A 16,583-nucleotide genomic window follows, 5' to 3' on the forward strand; every position below is an offset into this window, starting at 1 on the left:
TGTGTCTCTCTCTCTCTCTCAAAAATAAATAGCATTTTTTAAAAATTAAAAAATAAAATCTTCATCGTCACGAAGCGCTATCCCTGTCTGATGTCATGCGATTACACCACAGACTTCTATTACGTAATTCTGTTTGTAAAAACGCACTGGTACTGTTTTCCTCTCAACTTGCTGCCAGAGCACGCACTACCTGACGCGCGTCTTGAACGGCCAACGTTTCGGACGCCCACGCAACGAACTTCATCCGTCTCCAAACAGGCGACGTCAGGGTGTCCTGCAGGGAAAGCCTTGAAGCTGTGAGAATGCCTTACCCCAGATATGAGAAACACTTTGCAGAAGTCCAAAACCGGCAGAATCTGTAGAAAACTGGCAGCTTCTAGTGTATCTTGAAGGTTGTCCATGTTAAGGGAAAGCTTTGCAGTGTAAATGAAATCAATAATTTTCCTTAAACCGACTTTGCTCACACCATGAAGCTTAATGCACATTAAATCTTGTTCTTTCATTCCACCTTAAATAAAAAGACAGTCAATTAAACAAGGGTGGATAATTTAATTAAGGTCAAACTCGCTTCTGCCGCTAATTAGATGCGGTGAAATCAAGGAAAAGTTTTATTCTATGCAAGCATTCATGTCAGAGTCAGACTTCTGCATATTTTATAGTTAAAAGAGAGTACTTAAAGAGGAATATCTCTATCCTAATGGAAGTTGTATATAATGCAAGAGCTTCCAGAATGTTCCCCTGTCACTTTGTATCTTTTGACAGATTAAAGATTGTATTAGTGGGACCCAGAGTCTCTGGCAGAGAGAAAGAAAAGCTGTGAAATTAAAGTGGACACAGGTATGAAAAAGGTACATCCATTTCCCAAGTTTTAAATTTTTTTTTTCAACGTTTATTTATTTTTTTGGGGACAGAGAGACACAGAGCATGAATGGGGGAGGGGCAGAGAGAGAGGGAGACACAGAATCAGAAACAGGCTCCAGGCTCTGAGCCACCAGCCCAGAGCCCGACGCGGGGCTGGAACTCACAGACCGCGAGATCGTGACCTGGCTGAAGTCGGACACTTAACCGACTGCGCCACCCAGGTGCCCCTCCATTTCCCAAGTTTTAAAAAATGCCACCTACAACCACACGTACTGGGTGTACATTCCTTTTTTTTTTTTTTTAAGTTTATTTATTTTGAGAGAGAGAGAGAGAGAGAGAGAGAGAATGAGCGGGAGAGGGAAAGAGACACAGGGGGACAGAGGATCCAAAGCAGGCTCTGTGCTGACAGCAGAGAGCCCGATGTGGGGCTTGAACTCATGAACCCTGAGATCATGACCTAAGTCAAAGTCAGACGCTCAATCGACTAGGCCACCCAGGCGCCCCTGTATATTGCTTTTGAAACTATTTCTTCTGGGAAGGCTACAGATCAAAAGAACTGAATTTCACTTTAGAAATAAAAACATTTAAACACGTATTTTCCATACTGTTTTAACGTGGGTGCAGAATGTGACGAGCCAACCTACCTGTGAACATGGCCTTGAAGTAATCACTAGCAGAGGCCATCATGACTCTATGCACAGGGAAGGCGTCATCCGTGTCACCTGGCATCAGGGTCACATCACAAAGCAATCCTTCAAGTCGAAGCTGGTCAAAGCCCTACAACAAGAACGTGAGTTGAGACACTAATCAAGGTTAAACGGATATACACATTTCTGCATGCTCAAATCCTGTTTATATATTAATTTGCGTGCAACATATTTAGAACATAAAGCCAACAGAATAATTCCTCAGAAGACCTATTTGATATGTGACAATGTATATTTAATTCACAGTAGGAAAAAGATAAAATTATGACAGATTTAGATTAAGAACAAATACGGAAAGAGTATATACATTCACTTATTCACGCAACGACTGGTTTTAGCTTATTTTGATGTTTGTTTATTTTTGAGAGATAGAGCATGGTCAGGGGAGGAGCAGAGAGAGGGAGACACAGAATCCGAAGCAGGCTCCAGGCTCTGAGCTGTCCGCACAGGGCCCAATGCGGGGCTCGAACCGACGAACTGCGAGATCATGACCTGAGCAGCAGTCGGATGCTTAACTGACTGAGCCACCCAGGCGCCCCGTTTTATCTTATTTTGAAAAGAAACTGCCAAGTACACTTTCATTTTCCCATGGGCACGGTTAGGGCGATATATAGCACTGCTCTCCATAATAATAGATGAATGGTTCTTTTTTAGTGTATTCCTGAGACACCTTGTTTTTGTTTTAGTTTTTATTTTTTGAGAAAGAAAGGCATAGATAATCTGTGTTAACTGCCAAGACAGGAGTTCCTTTCTAGTAACTAGATTGTTCCGTGTCTTTGAGAATTAGAGATTGTCTTAGATACCCTTACACTCTGTACGTTGCTGCGGCCTGGCCAATTATCTTTCAGGTTTCAAGTTTGGAATGTAATTATCTTTGGAAGAAAGAGCCCGGGTAGCTCCAACGTGAGACATCATTGTCCCCAAATGCCTAAAGTTTAGTGAAGAATTAATAAGCTACCACCCACGATTCAGAGGATGACGAGGGCTCTGGCGAGAAGAGGGTTGTCAGTTAGCCCTTCCACCCACTCCCATGATAGTCCCAACCGATGACAAATAGGCAGCTGTTCCTTTGATCTATTCTTTTTTTTAATGTTTATTTTATTTTTGAGAGAGAGAGAGAGAATGTGAGCAGGGGAAGGGGAAGAGGAAGAGGGAGACACAGAATCCGAAGCAGGCTCCAGGCTCTGAGCTGTCAGCACAGAGCCCGACGTGGGGCTTGAACCCATGAACCAGGAGATCATGGCCTGAGCCAAAGTTGGACACTTAACCGACTGAGCCACCCAGGTGCCCTCCCCTCCTTTTTAATATTTATTTATCTATTTTGAGAGAGAGAGAGAGAGAGAGAGAAAGAGAGAGGGACACCATGAATGGGGGAAGGGCAGTGAGAGAGAGAGAGAGAGAGAGAGGGAATCCCAAGTGGGCTCCACTTTCTGCACAGAGCCTGATGTGGGCCTTGATCTCATGACTGTGAGATCAGACCTGAGTCAAAATCAAGAGTCGGATGCTCAACCGACTGAGCCACCCAGGAGCCCCCCGCCGCCCTCCCACTTTGATCTGTTCTTGGGAGAATAAAACATTTTGTGATTATAACAGGCTGATCAAACGCACAAAAAGGAGAGAATATGTAATTTAATAATAAGGCTCAGAAATGGAGATTTTCACAAGATTTACTGTACAGTTTCAAAACGGTGATGTGTGATTATAAAAAATCATGAAGAAACTCATATAAATTACCTTCCAATATACAACGTAATGCAATAATGTGACACAACAAGAACTAATAGCAAGGAGTGTTCTATCCCCTTCGTATTTTCATGACCCCAAATAAAACTTCTCTTTACGGTTGTGCTTCACGAATTTAAGAAGCAAAAGGCATGACATACTGACGAATGCAGCTTTAGAAATACTGATGCTACACATATGTATCATATAAATCTCAGTCTAAACATCTCATCATAATCTTGAAATTGCTTTTTAAAGCAAATGCTTGCATCCACAGAACTAGAACTTCAAAGAGATAATGTGATCCAGCCACTTTCTCTCTGGAGAGAGATAGTAATGTTTTTATTCCAAAAATATTTATACATTATACATATACTTTAGAACAGGATTATGTATCATATTTTTCTTTCTCCAACAGTGACTGACATATGTGTCTGTTCACAAATATCGACTCTTTCACAAATGCCTCTTTTCTTCTATAAACACAAACGTTATATACCCCACCCTCGGTATTTTCCATTTCCCATCGCTAAATGATCCACAAGGGCTTGGCTTTTTTCTCTTTCAGATAAATTGCAAGTTAAAAAAAAAATGAAATATCTGCTTGTTATAAAAGTACAGGATATAAATGGAAAACCAAAAGTCTACTACTGTTAGTTACTTACAGGAAGTAACTACCACTAACAGCTTGGGATATATACGTCCAGGCCTCTTTTTTCTTTCTTTATTATTTTTTTTAATTTTAGAGTGGAGGCAGGACAAAGGGAGAGAGACTCTCAAGCAGGCTCCACGCTCAGCACTGAGCCTGACATGGGGCTCGATCCCACAGCCCTGACATCATGACCTGTGTCGAAATCAAGAGTTGGATGCTCAACCAACGGAGCCACCCAGGTGCCCCGGGCCTCTTTCTATACATATGCATAATCTATCGTTTGCTTGTGTGTGTGGGTGGGGAGGAGGGGTGTGAGTGTGTGTGTGTGTGTGTGTGTGTGTGTGTGTGTATGTATGTATATATATATATGACAACTTTTGCCATTACGAGCAATGCTGCAAGAAAGCTCCTCGAACATACCCTCACTCGTGTAAGTAGATTTTGTGGGCGTCACTTGTAAAAGTGGAACTGCTGGTTTGGAGAAGATGTACCGTGAAAGTTTTAGAAGCTTCTGGCAAGTTGAAGCATACGGTTTATCTTGGGAAACTGATTATGCCCTGGGCACTGGCAAAAAAAGACGCCAAAATACCAATGAAGTGAGACTGGGCACTCTATGCCACCTTGCTTTATTTTTATTCATCAAAAAATTTCTGAATCTTCTCGAAGGTGTACATACGGAGATAATGCCTGTGAAAGGCAATCATGGCTTATCCTGTCAAAAGCAGTCATTGCATCCAATCCGTTATCTTCTTCTACTAAGACAACAATAAAAAAAAAAAAAAAACCCAAACAAAAACCTCGGTTCATGTGCTGGCCCTTCTGTCTTTAAAATATTCCTACAGATATTTCATACTGGGAACTGCGTAATGTCAGTACGCTCCACACCTACTATTTATTATTCCTTCTTGTTCCTTTTGAAAAAAGGAAGAGCGAATACTTCCCGTATCATTATCTGTGTCATTTCTCATTTTGTCCATATTCTATTAAAACTGCCTGTTGAGGTACAGACTCAATCCTCACGATTTGGACAGCCCGGCCAAGTCACCAGGAGCTCTCACCCTCTTCACAAACCTGATCGTTTTGTTTCCCTTTGCACTGTCTTAAAAAAAAAAAAAGAAAGAAAAAAATCCTCTACCCCTTCTCAGTATAATCTGGCGGCCCCCAAGAAAGGAAGCTGAAGCTCGTAGGCCACTTTTATCGCACTCTGAATATCTTCTATTCTAAGCTTAATTTACCTACCTTTGGCAAAGTGTCTGGTTTGTGAGGTTTTGCCTTTATTTTTACTGCCTATAAAGTAGTTTCCCTTTTTGTATATTTCACAGCCTTTACTTTCAAATGTATAAATGAACAATCCTGCCATCCAATTCCGTATTTGCCAATTTTATTCCTGACTATTGCTATCTGTATCCAAATAAGAATCTGTCGATTCAGATTATATTCATACAGATTCTAAATATCTTCTTGGCGTGCTGTTATCTGTATATCCCAGCTTTGTCTAAAGAGACTACAGTTCTCTACAGATAACAGCACGCTAACAAGATATTTAGAATCTGTATGTTGTTAGTTTCTCTAAACAACTTTTATACTCTAATCTTGTGAAGGGTGCACACATTCAAAGAGAGGGGGAGGTCATTCTCCACAGGTCTTACCTGCCTTCTATAGATTTATCTTTCGCTTTTACTCTTATACATTTCCTCTCCCATTCAACTCGAGGAAGACTCTCAAAGACACCCTGATGGGGCGCCTGACTGGTTCAGTCGAAAGAGCATGCAACTCTTGATCTCGGGGTCGTGAGGGTGAGCCCCATGTGGGATGTACGGATTACTTGAACAAATAAAACAAAACTTAAAAAAAAAAAAGATCCCCTGCACACTTAAAATGTGTCCTTTTAATATAAAATCATTTTCTTCCACCACATTTGTACTCATTCTTCTTGTCAAAATGCTATAAGGCGTGTTGTCTGTTTCCATATGCTAGTTCACTCTCTATCGAAACAGCTCTGGTTTACGCAAAACTGAGCAAAGTTTCCAGTTTTTTAGAGTATCTGTAAAATGGTTCCTATTGCTTTAAACTTAACTTCTTTCTGCCCCAATCCATATCTTAGTTCTCGATTTTTCTATTTCTTCTGGGCCTTGGGTTCCATTGATGTGGAGATTATTATCTGTTCTTGGCTTCTTTACTCTAATGTTTCCTTTTCCCTCTCCTATAACTCTTCCCATATCTATTCTTTCCTTCTTCTTCACATCCTTTGGGGGAAAAAAAACAGAGCATTAAAAAAAAAAAACAAAAACCATTTTTCTATCCCCTGTATTAAACTAACCCAATGTATCAAAACTTCAATTCCTATTAAATAGGGGTGCCTAACTGGCTCAGGTGGTTAAGCGTCCAACTCTTGACCTCAGCTCAGGTCATGATCTCATGGTTCGTGAGTTTGAGCCCCGCATCGGGCTCTGTGCTGACAGTGCAGATCCTGCTTGGGATTCTCTCTCTCGCCTTCTCTCTCTGCCCCTGCTGTGTGCGTGCTCTCTCTCTCTCTCTCTCAAAATAAATGAAATGAACTTAAAAAAATATTTTTTGTTAAGAAAATTGTTTTAAATAGAGGGAGGTACCTATGTAATACCCTGAAGGACTGAGACACCTTAAATGAATGTGATTTTATATATATATATATATATATATATATATATATATATATATATATAATTACTACCAAAAGTTGGTTGAATGTCGATAGCTTTCATTTTTCTTTCTTAAAAATTTTTAATGTTTATTTATTTTTGAGCGAGAGAGAGATGGAGAGACAGAGCATGAGTGGAAGAGGGGCAGAGAGAGAGAGAGGGAGACACAGAATCCAAAGGAGGCTCCGGGCTCTGAGCTGTCAGCCTAGGGCCTGACACAGGACCTGACCTCATGAGCAGTGAGATCATGACCTGAGCCGAAGTTGGACGCTTAACCGACTGAGCCACCCAGGCGCCCCGAATGTCAATAGCTTTCAAATTAAATATAATGTCATTGTGAAAAAGGCTAGAATGATAATTTCAGGTATTAAAAAGCAATCTGGGAAGCAAATCTTTCCATTAAATTCTGCACTGGAAGTAACTCACTAGCATATTGTATCTAGTTTTGATCAGTGTAATTTGGAAAAGGAAGTGGGAGAAGAAGGAAACCCATCCTGAGAAGAGCAATAAAGAGTATTAGTGGAAAATAGGTTTTACAAACAAAGATAAAGGAACTAAAGAAAAGAAGGTTAAAGAATGGGTTTTTTCCCAGTCTCTAAGTAAATAGAATGCATTTGATGAAAACAATGCCATATCCATGTTTAATTCAGAGGACACAAAAGGAACAGATGCATGTTTAAAGTAAAAGAGATCTATAGACTGGATATAAAAGTTTATATTAAGGGGCGCCTGGGTGGCGCAGTCGGTTAAGCGTCCGACTTCAGCCAGGTCACGATCTCACGGTCCGTGAGTTCGAGCCCCGCGTCGGGCTCTGGGCTGATGGCTCAGAGCCTGGAGCCTGTTTCCAATTCTGTGTCTCCCTCTCTCTCTGCCCCTCCCCCGTTCATGCTCTGTCTCTCTCTGTCCCAAAAATAAATAAACGTTGAAAAAAAAAAAATTAAAAAAAAAAAAGTTTATATTAATATTAATTAAACTGTTCTTATTATACAACACTGCCTAGAGCCTAAATACTTCTAAGGGCTTTCTATCAGCACTATATCACAATATAGGAATTTACAGATTTGTTTCGTTTTGTTTTGTTTCTTTAAAAAAATTTTTTTTTAATTAGTTTTCTTTATTTTTGAGAGGCAGAGAGAGACAGAGCACGTGGGGAGGAGGGGCAGAGAAAGAGGGAGACACAGACTCGGAAGCAGGCTCCGGGCTCTGAGCTGTCAGCACAGAGCCTGACGTGGGGTCTGAACTCACGAACTGTGAGATCATGACCTGAGCCGAAGCCGGACACTCAACCGACTGAGCCACGCAGCCGCCCCTGTTTTGTTTTGTTTCTTAAGATTTTATTTTTAAGTAATCTCTATACCTAACGTGGGGCTCGAACACACAACCCCGAGATCAAGAGTCGCAGGCACTACTGACTGAGCCAGCCAGGTGCTTCTGGAATTGAAAGATTTATTTTTTTCTAACAGCCCAGCTCAACGGTTCAACCTTATTGTTCATTATTTCAGGTTGTTGTCTAGACTGGCTCATCGGTAAAAACCAGGCTTACCTTTTTCTAGTCCCTTTATTGATGCCATTAGTTTTCACATACAATAGCTTCCCTCCTTCAAAGCCCAGTTCGAATTTGACCTCCTTTGTAAAGCTATCTCTAACCAAATCTCCAAAATAATCAGGCACCGTTAGCCTGAGTCTCACAATTTGGCATTTAATTACAGCCTCTAGATTTTTTGTTTCCAGCAAAGATAAAAGAACAGGGACTAGATTTAACTTACCTCCTGAAACAACTTAAAACCAGACAAAATATACGAAAAAACAAAACAAAACAAAAAAACAGTAAAAGACTGGATGAAGGAGAGGGATCTGTGAAAGATGAGAAGCAAGTTAGATTGTTCTGGACTTTCCAAGACAGAGGTACAGGGAGGAGGAACCCACATGAAGCATGGCATTCTCCCTGCGAATGTCGAGGGAGTTAAGGCAGCTAGGTTTGTAGGGCAGAACACAGGAAAAGAGATCTGCAGAGACAGAGGGCTACGGAGATCAAAAAACAGTCTCCCTCAAAAATAAATAAAATGGGGGCGTCTGGGTGGCTCAGTCGGTGGAGCATCCGACTTCAGCTCAGGTCATGATCTCATGGTTCGTGAGTTCGAGCCCCGTGTCGGGCTCTGTGCTGACAGCTCAGAGCCTGGAGCCTGCGTCTAATTCTGTGTCTCCCTCTCTCTCTGCCCCTCTCCTGCTCACACTTTGTCTCTCTCTCCCAAAAATAAATAAACATTAAAAAAAATTTAACAAAAAAAAAAAAAAAAAAGAAAGAAAGAAAGTAAAGCTGGCATGAGGTGCCCAGCTGGCTCAATTAGTAGAACATGTGACTCTTAATCTCAGGGTCATGAGTCCAAGGCCAATGTTGGGCACAAAGCTTAGTGGAAAAACAAAAAACAAAAAAACCTAGCATGACCATAAAATAAGGCAAAATAGATTTCTGAGGAAAGAATATTTATTATCAGTCTGATGAAAGACTTCAGCTTCCTCCTTAAGAAACTAGAAATTGAGGTGCCTGGGTGGCTCAGTCGGTTAAGCAGCCAACTCTTGATTTTGGCTCAGGTCATGATCTCACAGTTTGTGAGTTCAAGCCCCACCCCGGACTCAACACAGATAGTGCAGAGCCTACTTGGGATTCTCTCTCTCTCTCTCTCTCTCTCTCTCTCATGCACGTGCTTGCTCGCTCTGCCCCTCCCCCTGCTGGCTTGCTCTCTCTCAAAATAAATAAACATTGAAAACTAAAAGAAACTAGCAGTTAAAGAGCAGCTTAATCACAAAAATCAGGAAAATGGAAATAATAAAGATCAGAGAGGAAACTGATGAAAAGTAATACAGAGAGAGAAAAACAACAACAATAAAACCCAAAAAGGTTTGGTTCTTTGAAAAGATCCATATGTTTGATAAAACTCTAGTTAGATTAGGGAAATAAAGAGAAAAAACACAAATTACCAATACCAGGATTGAGAGAGGTGAGACTACTAGACATTGTATAGCTTTTAAAAGAATAGTGAGTAAATGTGAACAATTGTATGCCAATACACTTGACAACTCAGTTGAAATGGATAAATTCCTTGAAAGACACGGGCTGCTAAAGATAACTCTACAAGAAATAAATAACCCGAATAGCTATATGTCTACTATAAAACTGAATTTTCTCTGGTGAATTCCACGAAACATTTAAGGAAGAAATATCACCAGTTCTACAGAAACATATCCAGAAAATTAAGAGGTGGGAACATGTGTCAACTCATTCAACAAAGCCAGCATTATCCTAATATCGACAAAGCCAGCATTATCTTTTTTTTTTAAATTTTTTTTAACATTTATTTATTTTTGAGACAGAGAGAGACAGAGCATGAACGGGGGAGGGTCAGAGAGAGGGAGACACAGAATCCGAAACAGGCTCCAGGCTCCGAGCTGTCAGCACAGAGCCCGACGCGGGGCTCGAACTCACGGACTGCGAGATCATGACCTGCGCCGGTCGGCCTCTCAACCGACTGAGCCACCCAGGCGCCCCGCCAGCATTATCTTAATATCAAAACCAGACAGAGATAAGAAAACTAAGAAGACTAAAACCAAAATTCCTCATGAGTACAGATGGAAAAATTCCTACAATTTTAGCAAATCAAATGTAATAATATATAGAAAGAAGATAATACATCATGGGGTTTGTTCCTTCAGTGTATGGTTGCTTTAGCGTTCAAAAATCAATCAACATAATTCACAGTATTAGCAGACGAACCAAGAAAAATGATGAGATCATCTCGATAGGTGCAAAAAAGCATTTGACAAAATGCAACATCCGTTTCCGATGAAAAACACCGAACAGGACTCTCAGCCAATTATGAACAGAAAGGAACTTCCTCAAGCCTACAGCTAGCATCATAATTAATGGTCAAAGAATGAATGCTCCCCACCCCCACAAATATCAGCAAAAAAGCAAGAATGTATACGCAACCGCTGCTAATCGACATTTTTCTGGAGTTCCCGTGTAGTGCAATAAGGCAAGAAAATGGAATAAACAGCATCAGACTGGGAAAAAAAGGAACAAACCTATCTTTATTTATAGGGAAAATGACTGTCTACGTGGAAAACCCCACAGAATCTACCAGCAGCCTCCCAGAGGAAGTCAGTTTGTCAAGATTGCAAGACACAAGGTCAATAATCATCAACAAATTGTATTATTCTATACTGGCAACAAACAATCAGAAATGGAAATCATGTACTAGGGCATCTTTATCGGTTGGTACGTGCTGTTACTTCAATATACGCTAAATAATAACAACAATGACAACATCTCATTTGAGAGCGTAGGATAAGAAGATACTAACGGAGACTGAAAGTCGTAAAGATACACACTCAACTGTGGAAGGATTAGAATACCTTACTGTATCCTACCCGTCCCGAGTACCGAAAAAGCTATTCCCAAGAAAAATCACACACTCATTTAGGAAACTGAAGTAAAGAAATTACAAGTTTCATTTTGATAAAAACTTCAACCATCTAGATTATGGGAGCTCTTCTTTAATCAAATAGATTATTTCACTCAGCATAAAAGCCATGTTGTCACAAATGGCAAGACCTCGGCCTTTTTTATGGCTGAGTCATATTTCATTATATATATGTGTGTATGTATGTATATAGCCCACATCTTCTTTGTCCATTTATCTATTATGCTTCACTTGCTTATGTTAACAGCACATTTTTACTTTTAAATTTTTTTTAAGTGAACTCTACCCCCAACAGAGGACTTGAACTCACGACCCCAAGATCAAGAGTCCCATGCTCTACTCACTGAGCCAGTCAAGTGCCCTAGCAATACATTTTTAAGTTGTTTATTTTATGATCATAAAAGTTTAAAATAGGGTAGAGGTCATCAACACGACGTGATCAGCAACCCAAACATCTACCTTAGGATAAGCATTTCGGGAAGTGAGTCCACTGGAAGGCCACACCAGCTAATTTGTACAGGCTCTTGGGATAATTCATTTCTTTAACGTTGCACTATACAGATAATAGTCTGAGACTATAAAATGATCTTTCATTGGTTTTGCAACTAAAACTGGGTAGAAAAAATAATAAATAGATAAAAACGGAGAAAAATATAGAAAGAGCAGTCTGGTAGGTATCAATCTTAACCTGAGAAAACGCCAATTAAGAACCTAGACACCCAGAGCCGGGAGGCAGTTTGAAACTCTGTAGGTCTGAGTAAGCACAGCCAACAGTCAAGAAATAATTTGTGGTGGGGCGCCTGGGTGGCTCAGTCGGTTGACTTCGGCTCGGGTCATGATCTCGCGGTTCGTGGGTTTGAGCACCACATCTGTCTCTCTGGTGTGAGCGCAGGACCTGCTTTGCATCCTCTGTCTCTCTCTCTCTCTCTCTCTCTCTCTCTCAAAAATAAATAAACATTTTTAAAAAAAAAGAAGTAAGTTGTTTCTACCTAGGTAAATATTCTACAATTAATATACACGGCCACTAGCTGAAACGTGGTACTACAGTTATGGCCTCCCTTGTCCTAACAAGGATGTGTCCAACCGGCAGTTGACAATTTTTTTTCTCTGTTTCGTTTGTTTGCTTTGTTTTTTTCCTAATTTTTCTAATTATGCCGGAAGACGTTCTGCATAATTTTACTATTTCTATTAAGAATAAAACCTTTAGGGGGCGCCTGGGTAGCGCAGTCGGTTGAGCGTCCGACTTCAGCCAGGTCACGATCTCACGGTCCGGGAGTTCGAGCCCCGCGTCGGGCTCTGGGCTGATGGCTCAGAGCCTGGAGCCTGTTTCCGATTCTGTGTCTCCCTCTCTTTCTGCCCCTCCCCCGTTCATGCTCTGTCTCTCTCTGTCCCAAAAATAAATAAAAAACGTTGAAAAAAAAATTAAAAAAAAGAATAAAACCTTTATGGGGCGCCTGGGTGGCTCAGTCGGTTGAATGTCCAACTCTTGATTTTGGATCAGGTCATGATCTCACGGTCCCTGAGTTCGAGCCCCGCATCAGGCTCCACACTGACAGCGCGGAGCCTGCTTGGGATTCTCTCTCCCCGACCCTCCCCTGCTCACACACTCTCTCTCTCTCTCTCTCTCTCTCTCTCAAAATATCCAAATAAACATAAAAAAAGAAAGAATAAAATCTTTATGGGGCACCTGGCTAGCTCAATCTGAAGACCATGGGACTTTTTCTTTTCACTTTAGTGGACTTTTTATTACAAAGCTGTTAAGCATAAAGTGATACATCTTTTCTCTCTCTTTAGTTAACACGGGCAAATGTTCATTTAGTAATGTCACCTCAACCAGTTTATTGCTGACATTTATTAGCAAGTCAGGAGCTAATACTCTGAGGATACCTCACCCGTGTTTGACTTCTAGATCACTGTTTATCTCGGGGTTGTGAGTTCAAGCCTCACGTTGGGTGCAGAGATTACTTTAAAGAAAATCTTAAAAAAAAAAAAAAGAATAGAATCTTTGCTCTATCATTCACAACAAATTATCTGTCAGCCTTAGTTAATAAATGTTCTTACACTTAACCGTCAATGAAAACTTAGTATTGACAGACATTATGTTTAAAAAGATGACAGAGTTTAGAGCAAGATCAGAAGAAACTAATCGTAAAAACAGATTATACAAACAAATTTACAGTCAGAAAACCTGTGTTCAAGCTCCCTGAGCTTCAGTTTCCCAATCTATAAAATGGAGACAATTCTTGGGTTTTCTGCCTCCCAATGTTGTTTAAAGCATCCATGAAGCAAGTATACACGAAAGTTATTATAACTGCCACTCAAATTCATTTATTCCACAAACAATACCAATAGTAGCAACGAAAAGCACGGAATACTTTCTCTGTGCCAGCTAATGGGCTAGGCTCTTTGTATATATTATCTCTTTTAATGACAATAATAAATATAACAATAATAACGATGATGATGACGATGACGGGCCCTTGTTAAGCATTCACCGTGTACCCCAGCACTAGATTGTAGGCATACAGAAACAAGAAATTGGACCCTGGGAGTTGTGGATCGCACTGATAGGTCATATTAACGAGGACGCAGAGGAAGGAATGGAAGCCACTAACTCTGCCTGGCTCACACGAACTCTAGCTTCAAAAGACATTTAAAGTAGCTGTCAGGGTGGGGCACCTGGGTGGCTCAGTCGGTTAAGCCTCCGACTTCAGCTCAGGTCACGATCTCACGGTCCGTGAGCTCGAGCCCCGCGTCGGGCTCTGGGCCGATGGCTCAGAGCCTGGAGCCTGCATCCGATTCTGTGTCTCCCTCTCTCTCTGCCCCTCCCCCGTTCATGCTCTGTCTCTCTCTGTCTCAAAAATAAATAAACGTTAAAAAAAAAAATTTAAAAAAAATAAAATAAAGTAGCTGTCAGGGCAACAGGCCAATGGGAGGGACCGTTTTAAGAAGTCCCGTGCTGCAGGATTACCCACGGCATAACTGTAGTGGGAAGGACATGAGTTGAGGGCAAAACCAGAATTCCAGTTTTATTATGTACAATTTAAGATGGGGATCATTATGGGGTACCTGGGTGACTCAGTCAGTTAAGCGTCCGACTTCGGCTCAGGTCATGATCTCGCAGTTCGTGGGTTCAAGCCCCGCGTCGGGCTCTGCGCTGACAGCTCGGAGCCCGGAGCCTGCTTCAGATTCTGTGTCTCCCTCTCTCTCTGCCCCTCCCCTGCTCACGCGCTCTCTCAAAAATAATAAAATAAACATTAAAAAAAAAAGATGGGGATCATTATGTGTGAGTAGGGGTTAACTAGAAACAAAAAGGAAAATAAAGGCATTTCAGGAAGAGGAAATGGGTGCAAAGATCGAAGTGCGGAAAAATATATATGTTAAGAGAACAGTGACAAGTCCCAAGTCTCCCAACGTTTGCCTTGACTATCTGTCCTGTGAACTCTACTAAGGTAAAGCAGAAACAAAGATCAGATGATTGAATGCATAAAGCATAGGGGATTGGCAAGGCAACTATGACAGAACAGAGGACTACAAAACCAAAGGGGTCCCTGGGTGGCTCGGTCGGTTGAGTATCTGACTCCTGATTTTGGCTCAGGTCATGATTTCACGGGTCGTGAGTTCGAGCCCTGCGTCGGGCTCTTCGCTGACAGTGTGGAGCCTGCTTGGGATTTCTCTCTGCCCCTTCCTGACTTGCTCTCTCTCTCTCTCTCTCTCTCTCTCTCTCTCTGTGCCCCACACCTCTCTGTCTCTCAAAAAATAAACTTAAAAAAAAAAAAGAAAGTTGCTGGGAGAAAATACTTGCAAATCATGTTCCCATAAGGGATTTGTATCTAGAATACATAAAGAACTCTCACGACTGAATAATAAGAAGATAAATAACCCAACTAAAAATGGGGCAAAGGATCTGAACTGGGTGGTTCTTCAAAGATGATACAGACACAAATGGCCACGAGCACAAACGAAAAGACGCTCAACATCACTGGCAATCAGGGAAGGACAAATCAAGACCCCGAGATTCCGCTTCACACCTACCAGCACGGCTAGAATCAAAAAGGCAGAAAATTAGTGTTGGCAAGAATATGGAAAAATCGGAATCCTCATGCATTGTGGGTGGGAATGTAAAACGGAGTCTCCTGGGATTTGTTCAAGGGTCTAGGAATCCAAGCCTACTAGGTATGAAAATTCTTTAGGCACTTTCTTGGGACAGCCTAGTTTGCTAGATAAAGCCTGTTTAATGGAGATGAGGAATCTGCAAGAACTGATCCGGTCAGCCACACGGATGCCTCATTTGGCACACCCATCACTTGAGGTCAGCTACCTTTCCTCCGACACGTTCCGTTTGGCTCAAATGAGAGGGATATTTGTTTTTAATTTTTTAATGTTTATTTTTGAGAGAGAAAGAGAGAGCGCACGCACACACCAGGGGTTGGAGAGGCAGAGAGAGGGGGGGACGGAGGATCCAAAGCAAGCTCTGTGCTGATAGCAGGGAGCCCAATTCGGGGCTTGGACTCAAGAACCGTGAGATCACAACCTGAGCCGAAGTCGGATACTCAACGGGCAAAGCCATCCAGGTGCCCCCAAATGAGTATTTATTATGTATCTTACTTTGATTGTCGCATTTAATCCTCACATCCCCTACCCATATCACAGATAAGGAAACTGGCCCAGAGAGGAGAGAAGATTCCCGAAGTCACATAAATCAGCTGGTGGTACAATTAGGATTCCGGTTGGGGCCAAAACTCACACCTTTCCCACTAGAGTCTTCCAGGGGGTAAATCCTGCTGAGTGAGACTTCATGAACCGGCTTCTCCCCAGGGATCCCTTCCCCTGACAACTACTTTGAAGGCCTTTTGGAGCTGAAGTTTGTAGGACTGCTAATTTTAAAACAATGATAGCATTTACACATGAAACACTTCTTTCACTTGTTCCCTTGACAACCACACACCTAAGATCAGATATGGAAAAAAGTTCTCTGTCAGTGCTTGTAGGGAAAAAAATCTCCGATTGTGAGAACATCATTTTTAATTGACTTTGAAAGACAGCAAGGGTCCTCCAACAGCAGTAGAGGCCGGTAGTTCTCAGCCACCATGGAAAATAGCATCATCACCACAAAAAAAGGCCAGTCGATGAAAGGTCACCTTTGCTCAATACAAAGTTTCTAGTTCCTTTCACATCACTGTCCCTCCTGAACTAAAACGCCATATAGCTAAGTGTCTAAGACTCAGCTATACGTGTTTCGCCAACAACTTAACATATATTAATAAAAATTAATTATATTGATTCATAAATATAAATAATAAATTATATATATATATATATATTAGGCAGGAGCAAAGGAGAGACTGTCTGCCAGCAATGGTATTTTGTAAATTACACAGGTGACACCCAAGAATATTTCCATTGTAAAAAAAATTAAACAGGGCCGGGATTGTACAGGGCAGAAAGTATTAAGACAACATTCACCAGCCACCCTGATGCT

At 41.3% G+C, this 16,583-nt stretch overlaps 1 protein-coding gene across 5 annotated transcripts in view; it reads right to left on the reverse strand.

Annotated features, from left to right (window-relative positions):
- Positions 1–16,583, reverse strand: part of KLHL13 (kelch like family member 13) — a 206,596-nt gene that overhangs the window by 22,735 nt on the left and 167,278 nt on the right. For all 5 annotated transcript variants that reach the window (XM_043571142.1, XM_043571143.1, XM_043571139.1 and 2 more), the window contains 2 exons: positions 1,506–1,638; positions 312–508 (listed from right to left, as the gene is read on the reverse strand). In XM_043571142.1, the coding sequence (XP_043427077.1) occupies positions 312–508; positions 1,506–1,638 (330 nt within the window). The remainder of the gene's footprint in view (positions 1–311; positions 509–1,505; positions 1,639–16,583) is intronic.

This window comes from Prionailurus bengalensis, chromosome X (assembly GCF_016509475.1).
Source record: "Prionailurus bengalensis isolate Pbe53 chromosome X, Fcat_Pben_1.1_paternal_pri, whole genome shotgun sequence".
NCBI lineage: Eukaryota > Metazoa > Chordata > Mammalia > Carnivora > Felidae > Prionailurus > Prionailurus bengalensis.